Here is a 16,264-nt window from a genome sequence, read left to right as displayed (position 1 = left end):
ACTGATCAGTGGAGTAAAGCAGAGGCCAGGGCAGGCAACTGAGGACACTGGGCTAATTGCCTGCACACAGAGGGAACGGATGCAGGGTGCAAAACAGAGCCCTGCTGCCACCTCGGAACAGTCCAGAAAGCAGCAGTAGAAGTCTTTGCTCTAAAAAACAGCCCTAGTTTGCGCTTCTGGAAGGCATCGGTTTTGTGGTACTGCTTTATAGCTCCAGCTTCTTCTGCTTGCAGCGGGCTTCATGCCCCTGCGGCTGTCCCACTGATCCTGCAGCTTGGGGACAGGGGTTCAGTCAGCGTGCCTTCACGCTTGGCCTCTGAGCTGGTGATATTTGGGAAGTAGGCTCTAGCCTCCTTGTTTAAATCCAGGTTTCAGGAAAAAAAACACCTCAGATGATTCCCCCACACACTGGGTTTGACTTCCAGTCCTTTCCAATGGTTTTTCAGATTTGCAGAAATGTGACAGGTCTTGGAGCAGACCTCAGGGACCCTCCTTGAGAGTGGTCCTGCACCAGCAGGGTGCTGCCTGTGAGGGTTTGGAAGCCAGCAGAGCCCTGAAGCTCTTCAGGACGTTTGCATCACATTTGTTGGGACCAAATTCCCCGCTGCCTCCTCCTTACATAAATGTTTTGGCTTGGAGGAAGGTGTGATATCTGAGGGAACTCCTGGGCAGCTCTTCAGCCCTCAGGAGGTGGTTGCTGCGGGAAGCTTGGAAGAAGAGGGAAACCTGGAGTGGACTTCAGGCAGGTTGTTTAGCTCCTTTAATAGCTTGTGTTAGTGTAATCAGAAGTGTCCTGCTCTCCACAACATCCCTGAGAATATCTGTAGTTCACAGGCTAAGCTGTTCCTTCTCCTTGTCCCCTCTGAAAGACTAATTTTGGTTTGTTTCAGAACTGGAAAAGGAGATCGCCAGGAGACCGAAGAAAGTCTGCATTGTCAAGGTGGTGGGGACCAGGAACCTGTGGAAAAACATTGTGGTACTGTGTGTGAACTCGTAAGTATCTGGGGGGGTTCTGAACTGAGAGCAACAACGGGAAGTGATGGGGGCCACCTCTTTTTCCCAATATGAGACCCTTAAAACTATAAATTTTCCAGGGTGTCTGATAAATGACACTGGAAAAGCACCAGCTGTTGCAGGGAGCTGTTTCGTACGGTGAACGTGGAGGAAATGGTTGGCTGTTTCAGGCAGCAGCGCCGTGTGTCTTTCCAAGCATCACGCTGCAAGTGCAGTGCTACCACCGGTGCTCTGGCAGGCCTCACACGGCCACGTGCTGCTACGTGCTTACCTTTGCAAACACCTGCTGCTGGCACACCTCTTCTAGGCCTGGCAGTGTGCGGCTTTGTTCTGAAACAGTGTTTTTGTCTTGGGCTGAGCTGGCAGCTTTAGCAGCCAGCATTAACTCTATTTGTGAAATATGGGGGAATTCTCCCCTTCTCCCTTACCCTTTCTAATAACGCGTATTTGGAAATTCCATAACCCAGCACTAGGCAGCCCACGGAGTGGCTTCTGGCAATAGCATGTGGAGGCTGTTTGCCATCCAAACAGTGCGAAGCAGATATGTGTTGAAGAAAATAGCTTTCGGGTTTGTCTTTATGGGGTGGAAAAAAAACTATTTAATTTTGTTGTTCCTCTAGCATGGGGCTGTGCTGAATTTTTGCACTGTGGAGCATGGAGAAGGAACATTTCGCAGGGAGTGATGAGGCATGGAGGGAGATAAATGTATTTAGTTTTAAAAGCAAATGTTCTGACCTGCTAGGAAAACCAAGATAATTGACTGGTTCAAAGGCAAGCAGGCAGGGGAGCAAGCACAGATGATACGTTAATTTGGCTTGTTGGTCACGGCCTAAATAACTTCAGCAAAGCTATTTTCATGTACAAAAGAGAAGATGCACTCTGGTCACTCAGTCCTCCTCTTACTTGGAGGAGGAGTCAGTTATAATCCAGGTATCCAAAGCAAATGACATTTTCGTGTAACAGCAAGTACTTGTGCTATTGCTTTTTTTTTCTCCTATTTTTTGTCAAGGGGAAGTGTTTGATATTGGGGAGGATATTCTAGAACTATGGCATTGATTCACAAGATTGCCAGAGAAATTCCCCAGGCACTGTGCTGCCATACATACACTCAGTGACTGTGTATTCCCCAACTGTTCCTGTGCTTACATTAATATCCAGCTTAAACTGACAAGTGCTTCAAATTCCTGATGTTCAGGAGGATGGGGATGTATTGGTGTAATGCACCTGCCATTCGTTTTTGGGGACCTGAGTCTGCAGCTGCAGCTTTGTGAGGTACAGTTAGCTTGATGTGAGCTTGTAGCAGGTTTGTATGGTCTAAATGCTAGGCATCATGAAGAAACATTTAAAAGAAGGGGAGATGTTGCTCTGAAGTGAGGTATAAATATGTAGATTGAATTAGGGTTTCTTGTTTCATAGTAGTACTAATCATTGCAGCATGACATGTGGCTTCAAATACACATTTCTGAGGGGCTTTCAGTTGTAACAGCCTAATTTGGGCAGTGAGATTCAATTCTCAGTATGACCAAATGCCATGGTCAGGAGGGTCTTCCAGGAAGAGGCATTTGTATTGTGCTGTGTTTTGCTGTCCAAGCACACAGGTCAGTTGTTGCCGTCAGTGGATGTATTGGGAGCAGCACGATGCCCTTGTTGAGAAAGAGGAGTTCCAAAATGCATTGGGAAAACCAGTCTCACACTGGGAGTCCTTATAACGCTGCTCATATCCTGAGCAAAAGCTGTGCAAATTAAGTCACTAGACTGCAAATCTCTGGTTGAATAGTTTGGTTTTTTTTCTTTTATTCATTGCTTATCTTTACCGTAGCACCTAGAAGTCTAATTTGAGATGAGTGTCTTTTTGCATGAAGTGTTATATTCCTACAGCAGAAATGCTTCCCACATTAACTTGTTTCTACCTTGAACGACGTTGCAGTATGTGGCTACCTTTTCAGCAGTTTCCTCTTTCCCTTTCCTCTTTCCCTAGGCTGACTGGTTACGGCATACACCACTGTTTCGCAAAAAGCATGATGGGGCACGAGGCAAAGATGACGATCACCCACAACTTCTATGCGGACTACTATACCATGGCTGGGATCGCCTTGGCATCCTGCCTGGCCATGTGCCCCGTGGTTGGGTTTCTGGGGAGGAGAGGAGGACTCCTGCTCTTCATGATCCTTACAGCTCTGGCGTCGCTTCTGCAGCTGGGCCTTCTCAACTGTAAGTGAGATTCACTGTCAAAAGAGAGTCAAGTTTTGGAAGAAAATTTGTTGCCACTCCCCCTTTTTTTTTTTTCTTACGGGAGGGGAGAATTGATTTTAACATGTTTGGAGAATTCACGGAAAATGTTCATGGAAATTCATGGAAAATGTGCAGCTTCAGTTGATTCCAGGGGTCACAAAGAAAACCGAAGACAAGGGTCCAGGGAATATTATTCCTCTCCCTTTCTCAGGTTTGACATGCAGTACAAGTACACCTGCGTAGTTTAAGCAGCTGAATTCATTTGAAGGATTCCCCAAACACTTGTTGCCTTAGATTCATTAAGAAGAAGCATCGTGTTCTGGATGAGTCCCAGTGGCGAAGCTTGCTGAGTGTTGGTGCTGCTTCTAGTTCTGTCACGTAAAAACAAACAAACAAACTACTCTTATTTCAGTGAAATACCCTCTGGGGAAAGAGATGAGTAGGGGTTGGGAAGGAAAAACCTTCCCATTTGAGTCTGCTTCCCAAATTGCTTCTAAAACAAGCAGAAGTTAAAGCAATGGATATGTGTCCCCTGCCTGCCCTGAGCATCTCAATACTTAGAATAAATATGCAGGTAGCAGGGAAACGCACAGCTGGGAGACCCTGCTTTTACTGTGGCATGTATGTAAGGTCCATGTTCACGTATAGATGTGATTTCATGAGGTGACGCAACTTCTCGGAGAGGTTGTTCCTGCCAAAAGCAAGAGTGTCCCACCCCCTCCTTCAGGGGTTGTGGCATTTCTCTGGCACGTGGAGCTGCTTCAGCTATTAAAACTGTTACAGAAATGTTCCCTCTCCATTTTTTTTAAAATCGTATTTCCAAGAGTTAACTTTCTGTTGATGGAGCAAACGGGGTGTGATGGGTCAGAGAGGCGTGGAAGCAGAGGGAAGGTGAGATGTGCCTGCCACGCTTGCAGCTGCCAGCCAGCGGATCCCTGTCCTGTGAAACCTCACCCCAGGGAAGGGGAAGGGGATTGAGAGACGTGCTTCTGGACAAACTGGATACGAGACAAACACCAGAACACTGGTTGTTGCTGTTTTCCATTTCTAAGTTTAGAAATGATTTCAGAGCTTTAATGAGAGAGGCCTTTTGCATTGAGGATGGAAAAAATTTTACATTCCCGCATGCTGAGGGGGTAGCCCTGAGCCAGCAAATGTTGCCTATATTTACAGACCATGTTTCCTGAACGTATTTGCGAAGTTAACCTTTAGTGTACGCACTGCTTGCGGAAGTGGGAGGCGGGAACAGGGAATCTCTTTCATGACACTGAAGAAGCTCCAAAGTTGCATGTGTTTGCTCCCAGCTTGGCACAGATGTTTACATTTCCTTTGAACACGTTTACCATGTACAACAGTGCCAGCTGAAAGGGGAGAAGTGCCCCTGTCCCCATCTCATGCCTAGTCCCTTGAAAGTCTGTAACAATTCACATGCAGGTGCACACTGCGTGTGCACGTTGTCCCAAAACTCCAGGTTCTGGTGGTGGTGTCCATCAGGGTCTCTATAATAAATTCATCCTGGTTTTTTGAGGACATCAGATGTTTGTTTGAGGTTGCTGAGGTAATAAACATCTAGTTGGTTAGTGGAGAGAGAGTACACCAGAGCCACTAAAATTCGTTTTCAGTTTTTCAACAACAAAATGGTGAGGAGGTAAGAATCGCTACATTTTCCATGGTGGATGTAGATGGTTTTGTGAGCAAAGGTGCTCAGTCTGAAAACAGCTATGGCCCTAGGTGTTTTCTGCTATTTTGGCACATAGACATCCCCAAATGCCCTGTTCCTGTGGGCTGTCCCTGCTCTCCTTTCCCCATTCCTGCGTGAAAAGAGCAGGGGAAAAGGCAGCCTTTAGATTCAGAGCAGCTTGTCTCCTCCTACTCTAGACCATACCCCCCCCTTCTTCCCCAAAAGAGCTAGACAATGTTTGGAGAGAAGCAGTGACCCTGCTGAGTACGAAGTCTGTTACAGCCTCGTACGTGTTTCACTTTTGCTAATTACACCCAAATTATGCTAATGAAATCAGAATTGGAGAAGGAGGGGGAGAGAGAGAGAGAGAGAGAGAGGAGTGCTCCAGCACGGAGCAGCGGAGGTCTCCCACCGCCACCACGATGCCGATGCCGAGAGTTTTGCTCTCAGACCGCAGCCTCTGTTGGCCATCCCCTTGGGGCTGCGGGACGAGGGCAGTTTCTCTTCTCCCCCTTCATTAACAACAAAGAGGCCTTTGTGTTAAGCCCAGCGGTAATTCTGGGTCCCTTAAAAATGCCGTGCCTTCGCGTTTATTATCACAGTCTCATTAGCATTCAGTCCTCTGGCTGCAAACAGCACGTTGCATCGGGCCAGTCATGCCATGGAAAGGAGGAGTGCATGGGGGCTGGGGGAGGCATGTGGGGATTACCTTTTCCTTTTTCCTTTGGGTAAATAACGACAGTGTGTTCTTGTTTTCTCTCCCTTTCTTTCTTATTTTTGTCTTACTCTAACTTCCGTGGTCTTGGACACAGTGATTGGAAAATACAGTCAGCTTCCAGACTCAGGTATGGTTTGCAAACGCGGGTAGATCCGAAACCGTGGCCAAAGGCCCCAGCGTGTAGCTGCTGCCACAGAGGGGTGCAGGGAGAAAGCTCACTTCCATGCTGAGCCTCGGGACCGCACTCATAAGGAGGTGTATTTGTGTATGCAGTCTCTCGATGTAGCGTCCTCTCCACACAGCATGAACCTGGCTGTGTCAGCATGTGAGGAGAGGGTGCAGAGGTCCCCCAGGGGTGGTTATTAGACGTGGGGCAGTGCTTTCTCAGAAAGCCCATATCTCAGATGAAACATCCCCAGTGTGATGTTTTCAATAACAGTCTGAGGTACCAAAGTCACTTGTGAGAAGGGGACTTAGGCGTTTTAGAAGGTATTTCCCCCGGCACCACATCCCAGCCTGAAGTACTGTCATAGCAATGCAGTGACAGGCTGCAGGGGAACAGTGCTACCCTTCTGTACCTGACTGAACAGACCGTCCTTGCCTGGCTTTTCTGAGGCCTGTTCTGCCCAGCAGTCCCCAGTCCCCGTGGGGTCAGCGCTGCAAGAAGCACCAGGGAGCCTCGCAGACCCCTGGTTCGCAAGGCACTGCGATCACATCCCTGTCTGCGATGGAATGGTGGTGGGTGCTGGCTGTTGAGCTCCAGGGCTTGCCCACAGCACGATGTGCTCCCCTCCTGGGGCCCAGTGGTCTCTGCAAGCAGAGCTATGTGGTCTTCATGTGGCCAGGAGGGACCACATGAGCTTGGATAGGATTTCCCTCCCCGGCCTGCAAAAGACGGCGAGCAGAAGTCGAGTGAGGGGTATCACCTTGTCACGGCCAGGAGACTATTTTCTTTACCTGTGTTTAGACATGCTGGGTTTTCTCCCCGTGCATGATTGATGCCGTTCTCTCACGGAAGCCTTGCTGCCATTCAGCCGTGCAACTACTGAGCAAGCAGCCTTTTGTTGGAGGCAGGGACTGACGGGGTGCTTCGCCCTCCTTGGCACCACCGTTGCTCACACAGAGCTGTTGGGTGAAGGCTGCCAAGCTTGCAGCTGAGTTTGCAGACCCACCGTTTGCAGGAAATTATCAGGGAGATGGGAGCACTTCTATTTCTCTCCCCGCTTGTCCTGTAAGCCTCGCCAGTGCCCAAGCCACCAAGCTGTACCAGACGTTTGGCAACTCGACGAACGCCGCCTGCCTCCGCTTGTCTGTCAAATGTGGGAGGGAAGTGTCTGGTGCCTAAAAGGCTGCCCAAAGATGTGCAGTTTCTTTTTTTTTTCCTTGTGTTTTACCTTTTTTGCTGTGGCTGGGCACAAATAATTCAGAGATCGCTGCCATTTTGGGGCATGACATTATGATTTTTTTCATGTATGTTTGTGTCTTGGGTGCTTGGGAAAGAATTTTATAAATACCAGTTTTAAATTAGTATTACAAAAGTGACTCAAATTTTCTTGTTTAGGTAGAATGAGTAACATAGACCTGTTTTCTTCTTTTCTTTCTTGTCGATTTTGCCTCATTCTCACTTTTCGTGCACATGCTTGTCTTGACAGGTATGAGTGACAGCGTCAAAGACAAATTCTCTACTGCATTTTCCATTGTGGGTATGTTTTCTTCGCATGCTGTTGGAAGTCTCAGCGTATTCTTCTGTGCTGAAATCACACCGACAGTAATAAGGTGAGACATCAGAGTTCCCCTTTGTAAAGGGCAGAGAATAAATTGAACTCGTTTTCTTGGTAACTGGCTGTGTAACTTAATGCATTGGGTGGGGTGGGGTGGGGTGGGGGATCTCCCATAATTAGAGACCACACGGCAATTTCTGGGCCACTTCTTAATCTGGTGTCACTGCAGACAGTCTGCATAAGTAAGTGCCTAGCTGAGGACAGAGGGGCTTTGTTTCAGATGGCGCCACCTCGTATCCCATCATGGTGATTTTCGGCAGGCCAGTCATCTTGTGAATTGCATTTGTTCACAGTGAGGTACGGTCTAAAGTACTCATCTGAACCAGATCATGTAGTTGAACCATTTTGTTAATTCGCTTGCCCTGTTGGATTTGTACAAGCTGTACCTGCGAGCCTACAGCTTGGTATTAGAAGATAAATTAACATCAGTGTGCAGAGAAGGACATGGCTGCAGTCTGCTCTCTGCCTCCACAGGGTAAGCTAATGCAGCTATAGGAGTGCCTCAGTGGACAGGAGGTGTTGCAACATGCAGTCTTAAATGCTGCTGGTGTGTATAGGTGCTCTGAGGACCTGCGATCACATCTCTTACAGCACCGGTGTGTTTTGCCTTTACTACAGACTTGCACTCTACCTCTTCGTCATTTTTCTGTTTGCACCCAGAGGCTCAAAGTTTTTGTGAAGAGCAGCGCTTACATGCTGGGCAACAGCAGAAGCCAGGCGGCTGATCTTCTCTGGAGAGCTTTCCACAAACTGTGTTGTCTGGTTTTTGTACCATTTTATTTATTCACTGTTATCTTTCACAGCACGAGGGCTGTGCTTGTGTGTTCTGGATTATGCTTTCAGCAATGCCACAGCGATTCAGGAGTCCACCCTAACTCCCATTGAATTTCGTAGGAATGTAGGCCATAGGGGTGGGAGGGAGAGACAGCAGAGGGAAGAGGATATTTTTTGCTCCCCGCCCCCAATTACATGTTTTTTCAATAACTTTGCAAAGCTATTACAGCAGAAGTGTCAGATGAACAGCCAGACTCCTTGATCTATGGCCTTTTCTTCAAAGTTATCTGACTTAGTGAATGTGTTTTGCAGATAACGTTATTTCTACAGGGAAGGGAAAGTGTGAGCGTTGTGGAGATTGTACAGCAGCCCAAAACACTAACAGCTATTTACTTACATGCGTGTCAGTCAGTTTGGTCTTTTTATGCCTCTTTAATTTTCTGCTTGTCTCTGAAAGGCGTAGAGATAAGGAGTTGGCAGAGTCAACCAGAAGAGAATCTGCTGAGCAGGGTCAGATGTGCAGTGTGAACTTAGCAGGCTTTTTCCTTAAATCGCTGATGTTGTTACAGGGAAGGGGACAAAATCCTGGCTGGGAACTGAAGTTCTGCTTCCCCCAAGTCTGCTGGGTGACACCAGGCAAGTGACAATAGCTGGGTGTGCCTCAGGGTCCCCATTTATAAATAGGGATGATGACACTGCAGCGTTTTGTGGTCTGTCCTGCCGCTGCAAAACCTCTTGGTAACATCCCCTCAGGGCTGTAATTAGGAGGTGGCTCTCAGGACAGTTCATAAACACATCTCGGGCTGAGGTGTGGCTAAGCTGTCTGTGTCTCTCATTCTGGTGGGCTGTGGCCACTACCTCATCACCTTTTTTCCAAAATACCACCTCTGGTGCCTCTTGGTGTTGCAGACTGCTCTACTGTGCTTTTGGCTGAATCTTGAGGAGCCAAAAGGAAAAGACAGGTAGAGAAAACTGGGGCTGCCTCTGAGGTTTCCCTGACCAGGGTCTTCCAAACGTGGAATTTGAGCTCCAAATGGCTCTAGTAATCCTTCTCTAATAATCTTGATGAGAACGCCACTGCGGGTTGCACGGCTGCTAACGTAGGAACGGGCTGAGGAGAGCATGGTGTCCTCCCTGTCCTCTGCGTGCTGGGTTACTGACAAGTGGAAAAGAGATCTGGTCCACAAGTTCCCACAGGAAAAGGCAGGGAAAAACTGTGGGGAGGTTTCAGGGACTGACTTTAAGAAGTGGCCGAGCTGAGAGGACAAAGCCCCAATAAGCAGCCGGTCCTGAGGTCAGCATTGACCCTGTTCTGTGCAGGGGGATGGACCAGGTCCTCTCCCAAAGCCGCCTCCAACCCGAGCGGTTCTCAGGCTCAGTGGTACTCTCAGCCATGCCACGTGCCAACCTGTGTGCTCAAGGTGGACAAATGGCCAGCCCAAAATAGCATTAAAATTGCTCTGCTCCAAGCAGCACTGAGAAGGGTGAGTCCCTCCTCGTAGGTTCAGCCTGGCTCAAGTGAAGGACATCAGAGAGGATGTCACTATTGTGAAAGACACTGCAGCAGTCGGCAAGAGGAAGCCTTCCCCGGAGCTCAGGGTGGCCTTTCTGAGGACAGCATTTTGGACACAGGCCTCGTCAGGACAGAGCATCGGCTGCCGAGCTGCCTGGTGGCTGCTGCGAAGGCAGCGTGAGCTCCGTCTGCTCCCTAGTGGCAGCACTGCTTCCCTCTTCTGGGTGTTTCCAGCTTTTTTTTTCTCCTAGTATTTGCAGTATAGTCAAACATTATACTAAAAAAAAAAAAAAAAAAACACTCTTCTAGGAGGCACACCATCATATATTTTCAGTCCTTCTCCTGCCAGGTTCTGAGGGCAGTGGATAAAGTAACGCCTGCTCTAATTACTGACATGATGTGGAAAAACTCTTTTTCTCCTCTGAAAGTGAAGCTGCTTGCCCCATAATGACAGAGCTGACTTTGTTGTTGCCTTTTCCCTGCTTCCTTCCAGTTCCTTTGATATCCTTCCACAGCTGCTTTTAAAACTCACCTCGGGTCCCCCTCGGTTGTTGAGATGCAGTTTAGCCGTAGCAAGCGCTGATGTGAATGAGCCAGTCTTCTGTGCTTAAGGGGCGAGTCCTGCTGATCACTCGTGTGAGCATATTAATGAAGCTGCAAGGAGGCCAGTCGCACAAGGGGTGCATTCAGCTGGGCTTCCAAATTGCCATCGGAAAGCTGGCAAGGTTTTAATGAGGGCGTTTGCAATATTGGGGGAAATCGCTGTTATCTGTGAGAGGTGCTTTACCAAGTCCAGGGAATTAAAAGGTACAAAAATGATTTTTTGATCCACTCAGTGTCCTAAGAGCATGTGGGTTTTTTTTTTTTTGAAAATTATACTTGCTGCACTTTATCAAGTAGGAAATGGTGTATTTTGAAAAGGATTGAGTGAAGATCAGCTTTAACATGATGGGTAGCTGAGAGAATCAGTCAGTCACAGGCTCATAGTGCGGTGATTTCTTGTATGCTCAGCAGTCGGTGAAAGTTTCTCAGGCAGTTCGTTTAAAGCAGTTTGCTTTCTGCAGCTGTCTTCTGCGAGGCCCGGTTATCGTTAACAAAATCACATCTCTGTCACTGTTTGCGGGGTCATCGGGTGGGACAGTCCTGCATGCTCAGGGCTTGGAAAGGCATCAGAGGAGAAGGGAAGGCACTGCGAGGGGGGCTGCTTGCGTAACCCACTGCCAAGAAAGAGCACAGGATCCAGCTTGTGCAAGCATTTCCATTCCTGTGATGGGATGGGGGAAGAGGTCACTCACACTTGGTTTTTTCTTTAAGCTTTAATGTGTGTTCACTCTCTTTTTTTGGTGTGCTTGTATTTATGATGCCAATATACTGGCATGTTACATTTAATGAATGTTACATTTAATGAATTTGCACCATAAAGAATATTTTTATAAAGCTCCCTATTTACAACTTAAGCATTTTACCAGGGTTAACCTTTTAGTTGCCCCTTGGTGTGGTATGCAAATACACAAGAAAAGCAAGAGCAAAGTGTGGGACCTACCTGAGCTCCTACAGTTAGTCAAGAGGAGGTCTCAGAAGTGAATCTCAAACTCTTGACTTGTTCTCCTGTTCTGAGCACTAGCTACGTTATCTTTTTTTTCTGAAAATGATGCATGCTGGTACAGCATCAGTGTGTTGGGAGGTTCCAGCCTCAACATGTCTTACAGGGAAAGTGTTTCAGCGCTCAGTGTTTGGTATAGCAGATCAAGGCAGTGGTCTGTGAAGTCTGATCTCATGCCTCTGCTGGCAGTTGGTGCCAGGTACTTCACAGGCAGCCAGAATTGACTTCCGCACTTACTGCTTCTTGGTGCGTCTTGTCTAAGCTGGATGCTAAGCAAAATCCGGTTTTCCCTTGCTGAATGTGAGAACACGTGGAAATGGGAATATTTTAGAGGGCTGTCTACGTATTCACACCTGACACTTCTCCTTAAGTGGGTGCAGTTACATGGGTGTGAAAAGATACTTGGGTGAGTGCAGCTATTTTCCACACACACAGCAGCACACGGGCAGTGATGATCTACAACAGCAAAGCAACTCCCTCCGGGGGCAATCGCGCAGCATGAAAGCCGTGAGCAAAGCAGGTTTGCCTCAGAGATTTCAGAGCCCAGGTGCCAAAGTCACTTGCCAAACAGGATAGTCTGGGGTCCCAAGGCATTTGGGTGTTTTTCCAGCGCAGGGCCGGGCTCTCACCTCCGTTGTGTTTGCAGGGGAGGCGGGCTGGGGCTGGTGCTGGCCAGCGCGGGCTTCGGCCGCCTGACCGCCCCCATCATGGAGCTGCACAACCAGAAAGGCTACTTCCTCCACCACGTCATCTTCGCCTGCTGTACGCTCATCTGCATCATCTGCATCCTGCTGCTGCCGGAGAGCAAGAACCAGAACCTGCCCGAGAACATCCCGGACGGGGAGCACTACACCCGGCAGCCCCTCCTGCCGCACAAGAAGGGGGAGCAGCCCCTGCTCCTGACAAACTCTGAACTCAAGGACTACTCGGGCCTCCATGACTCGGCGGCTGTGAGCGATGGCATCTCTGAGAACACCACTGCCAACGGGATGAAGTCTATGTAACTGTAACTGGGTGGATTTTCTCCTTTTTTTTTTTTCTTTTCCCCTTTTGTTTTACCTTCTCCTCTTTCTTTTGTATTTTATTTGATGCTGTTGTGCAGGAAGAGCAGACCTTTGGGCAAAGGTGTTTTGCACAGGTTTTACAAACCAGTGACGGAGCAGACGCACTCTTGGGAGGATTCAACTCTGCTGCTAAAGCGACTTGTAGGAATTGTCAACCGTTGTGCAGATTGCTCTTGAAAAAAATTATGGGGGAAAATAACTCATCTGAGAAAAGACCTGGCTGGAGGTAGCCCTTCAGAACTCTTTTTTTCCTGCCATTAAATACATATATTTATTTTGATTTGTTCTCAAGAAGCACTTTATTTCCTTTTCCTTTCATAGATCACAAAAACGAAGCCATCTTATAATAAGAGGTGCAGCCATTCCAAGAAAGAAACCATGGGGGGGGTTGTTTTTTTGTTTCCTTTTTGTGTTTCTTTAAAGGAAGGAGGTATCACTGCAAAGTTGAATTGACTGATATTTAGACTTGTGCAATGTTGTTCTGCCTGTCTAGAAAGTCCAAGCGCCCAGGTTGCCTGCTGTGTTTGTATACACCAAAAAAAAAAAAAGAATCAAAGCAAAACCTGTTGTGACTCAAACTCTGACTGCATTTTAGGCAGGTTGTGTTTCTTTTTATAGCCCATGTGCATTTAAAAGTTAATTTTCTTTTCCTCATCGAATGCAGTGAAGAAAATCCTACCCAAACAAGCTGATTTTTCAATGAGAATCAGCCTTATGCATTTTAAGATTCCATTAATACATTTTAGACTGTTCCTGCTGGTGTTTAATACTAATGTAGATGATGTAAATGATTTGACCAATGATGCAAAAATTAGTTTTGTCAAGAGTGGCTTTAATTACCAGGAGGTCTAGAATCTGTGATTGACAGCTCCAGGAGAAGAGCATAAACCAGCAGGGACAAAAAATAAGGAGCATTGGCTATGGTCTGTACTTTTTATTTCCAAAGGCAGCACAGCTAGGATTCCCTCTCCTGGGAAATGAGCAACCTGGTATTGCCCTGCCTGTTTTTAGAACCAGAGTTTTTGTTACCTATTTAAGTGGACAAAACTTTTAAGTGACTGTCAGAAAGGAATGAATTGATAACCTGTGAATAACGATTTAAGGTTTGTTGTTGGCCGTCTTGGGTCTTTTAGAGATGGTTTCTGGTTCTGACCCAAGAATACATGGTGAACTCACCTGTATTTCCCTCCTTCCCCAACTGCTCTTGTAGGATATTTTTTTTCAGCTAAAAAAAAAAAAAAGTAAAATTGGATCGATCCCACTCTATGATAAGCAAAACGAACACACGATTTTTCGTGTATTGTACAGATGGTACTTTGATAATGGCCACTTGACTTCTCTCCTCCAGTCCCCAAACCAACTCTTTGCTTTGGCCATTGGCTTTCGGTTCTCACCGTGTGATGACTGTGAGGATCTTGTTCAGTGCAAGGACTTTGTGAACGAACAGCTTTCTTGCACTGTAGTTAACCTCCCTCCTCTCCCTCCCTCTTTTCCTTTTTCACTCAGGCCATCCATTTGTGATTGCTCAGTAGTGCGGACATTTGAACAAACAGAGCAGCAGGATGTCGATGTTGTATTGCGTGTCCATATGATTGCCACTATGTTTGATGTAAAACTTTCGTTCACAAGCATGGGAAGCGCTCATTTGCACTTTCCTCCTCTACCCGCCCTGCCCCTTGCTCCTTTGCTGTATATATATATTGTCTACTAACTACTGTACCTAACAATTTCCATCCTCCGTTAGGCTGCCAATGTCCTCTTACAGTCCCCAGTAAATCAGAGAGATGCTCCTGGGCGGGTGCTGAGGTACGTAGCACGTCTCAGACGGTGCCAAGCACAGGAGGACAGGCAGACCTGCAGAAGCGACAGAGACTGTCGTGTTCGGAATAGCGATGTTGTCCTAAAGCTGCTAATTTTTGTACAGAGGATGTGGACATTTGGGTTCTTCCTGAGCCCGGTAAGAAACACTGGACCAGTTGATGGTAATTTTGCCCAAAGTTACCCTACTGTTTTTTCACCTTTGCTAGGCTTGCTTGTTACACTTCGGTTTTATTGCCCAGCTTGAGAGCGGCCATTTCCCTCTTTCTGTTCTGTGCTGAGACTTCCGTGATCCGTGCTCACCTAAAAAAACAAACAAACAAGGCCTTTCAAGTCCACGCAGTATCCACGTGCCAAATTCGTGCAATACCTTTTGCCTTCGATATCAGATGCTTGTGGCAAGCCACACACATTGGGGGGAAAAAAGGAGGGTTCACAAGGAAAACCGGCGGAGCAGAACAGGTCTTAACGGAGGAGGAAAAGGTCTCTGTGCGTGTGCACTCAAGCTGCAGTACGGCTCTAGTGACCCATTCACAAGCCTACTGAACTGGCCGCTTCCAGCACGGCTAGCGGTCCCGGTGTGCTGTTGTCCACAGCGCTTTATCGTTTCCTATTCTGGTGTTTGCTCTCTGACGACAGGCGGGCCCAGGGAAGAGAATGGTTGTTTAAACATATCAACGTTTATATAATAAACACACTAGGTGACAGGAACACTTGGCTTTTTTTCTTTTTTTTTTTTTTAATAATTTCTTATGAAATTGACTCAATTTGCTGCTTTTTTTTTTTTTTTGGTCTGAAACCAGGTACTGATCTCCTGCAATGTGGGGAGCTCCAACTTCTTGTGCTGGTCTGGCCCTCCGCCTCTGTCATGACAATAAAACACAAAATCGGTAGCTTATCTTGCTGAAAAGTTGAACAACTGTTTCCTTCTGTTTGGTTTTTGTTCTTTTGTTTCTACACACACACGCACAGCTGAAAAGCTTTTAAGTGTGGGAGAGCTCTCTGAGGAGGGGACAGGCGGCTCAGTGTGGCAGCAGGGCAGAAATTAAATGCCTGGCTGTTCACCGAGCTCTGCGTCAGGACAGTGCTCTGCACGCCAGCCAGGCCGTCGGCTCCTCCATCGTCTCTCCTCTGTAGCCATCACCGGGAACTGCTTTCCTCTGACGGCCGTTTCTGGCCACCACAGCAGAGGAAGCCCTCAGAGCGGTCCTGTCCATGTCGGTCTTTTTCTGTGAACCTTCGGTAACCTCTTAAGTCCATCTGTGGATTTTTCTTCTCTCTTTTGGTTTAGCATTTAAGGGCTTTCTTCCTTCTTTGTTGCTTCAAACAAAAGTGTGAAAGTGACATTATGCTTGATCTGGTTTTCTTTCCTTTTAAGATTTCTGCGATGCTTTTGTTGCCAGACATACTGCAAACAGATAACGACAGTGGGGAAAGCTGTCATCTGTTTGGGGGTGTTTTGTGGCAACTCTGAAAGGGTTCTGTCTGATTTACCTTGCAGTTTTGGTGAGCCTGCTTTTTTTTCTGTTTCTTTTTGTTTGTTTGTTTTGTGTTTTTTGTTTGTTTGTTGTTTTTTTTTTTCATGGAAGTATTTTGCTTAACTGTTGCCACTTCCTGGAGCCAAACACTAAAGGTCACCAAATTGGAAGCAGAAGTGCCATTAAATGAACTCTGTGAATGTCAAGTCAAGTTGCGCCTGTAGCTGGCACATAAGACAACGCTATTAAGTGTGGGATGATCTCCCCCACTGTAAGTTTTTTTTAAAGAAAAATGACAAACCTCATTTTAAATGTATTGTGTAAAACGTTTTGGGAAAGGGGTAACAGTGTGTAATGTCTAGTGGGTGAGAGTTCCCTCCCCATTTTGGTTTCTGATGAAGTTTTAAAGAATCGTATTACTGTATGTTTTGAACATGAATAGTCTGGTGGTGCTTCCTCATAGCACAAGCTTAAATTGAGTACTGAAAACAGTCTTACAAGCTAAATGTCTGCATGATGTTACATCTGTTGTACCTACTGAAAAACTTTGTATGTAAATGTACAGAATAAAAGGATGTTGTCCCATCA

General features: G+C 46.9%; 1 protein-coding gene across 2 annotated transcripts in view; it reads left to right on the top strand.

Annotated features, from left to right (window-relative positions):
- Positions 1-16,264, top strand: part of SLC22A23 (solute carrier family 22 member 23) — a 98,119-nt gene extending 81,855 nt beyond the window's left edge. For both annotated transcript variants that reach the window (XM_080582755.1, XM_080582756.1), the window contains 5 exons: positions 891-993; positions 2,993-3,225; positions 5,740-5,772; positions 7,298-7,421; positions 11,963-16,264. In XM_080582755.1, coding sequence (XP_080438881.1) covers positions 891-993; positions 2,993-3,225; positions 5,740-5,772; positions 7,298-7,421; positions 11,963-12,320 — 851 coding nt within the window. In that variant the 3' untranslated portion in view covers positions 12,321-16,264. The remainder of the gene's footprint in view (positions 1-890; positions 994-2,992; positions 3,226-5,739; positions 5,773-7,297; positions 7,422-11,962) is intronic.

The sequence above is a fragment of the Anser brachyrhynchus genome (assembly GCF_964034855.1).
Source record: "Anser brachyrhynchus genome assembly, chromosome: 2".
In the NCBI taxonomy this organism is placed as follows: domain Eukaryota; kingdom Metazoa; phylum Chordata; class Aves; order Anseriformes; family Anatidae; genus Anser; species Anser brachyrhynchus.
This window is presented reverse-complemented; position numbering and strand designations above follow the sequence as displayed.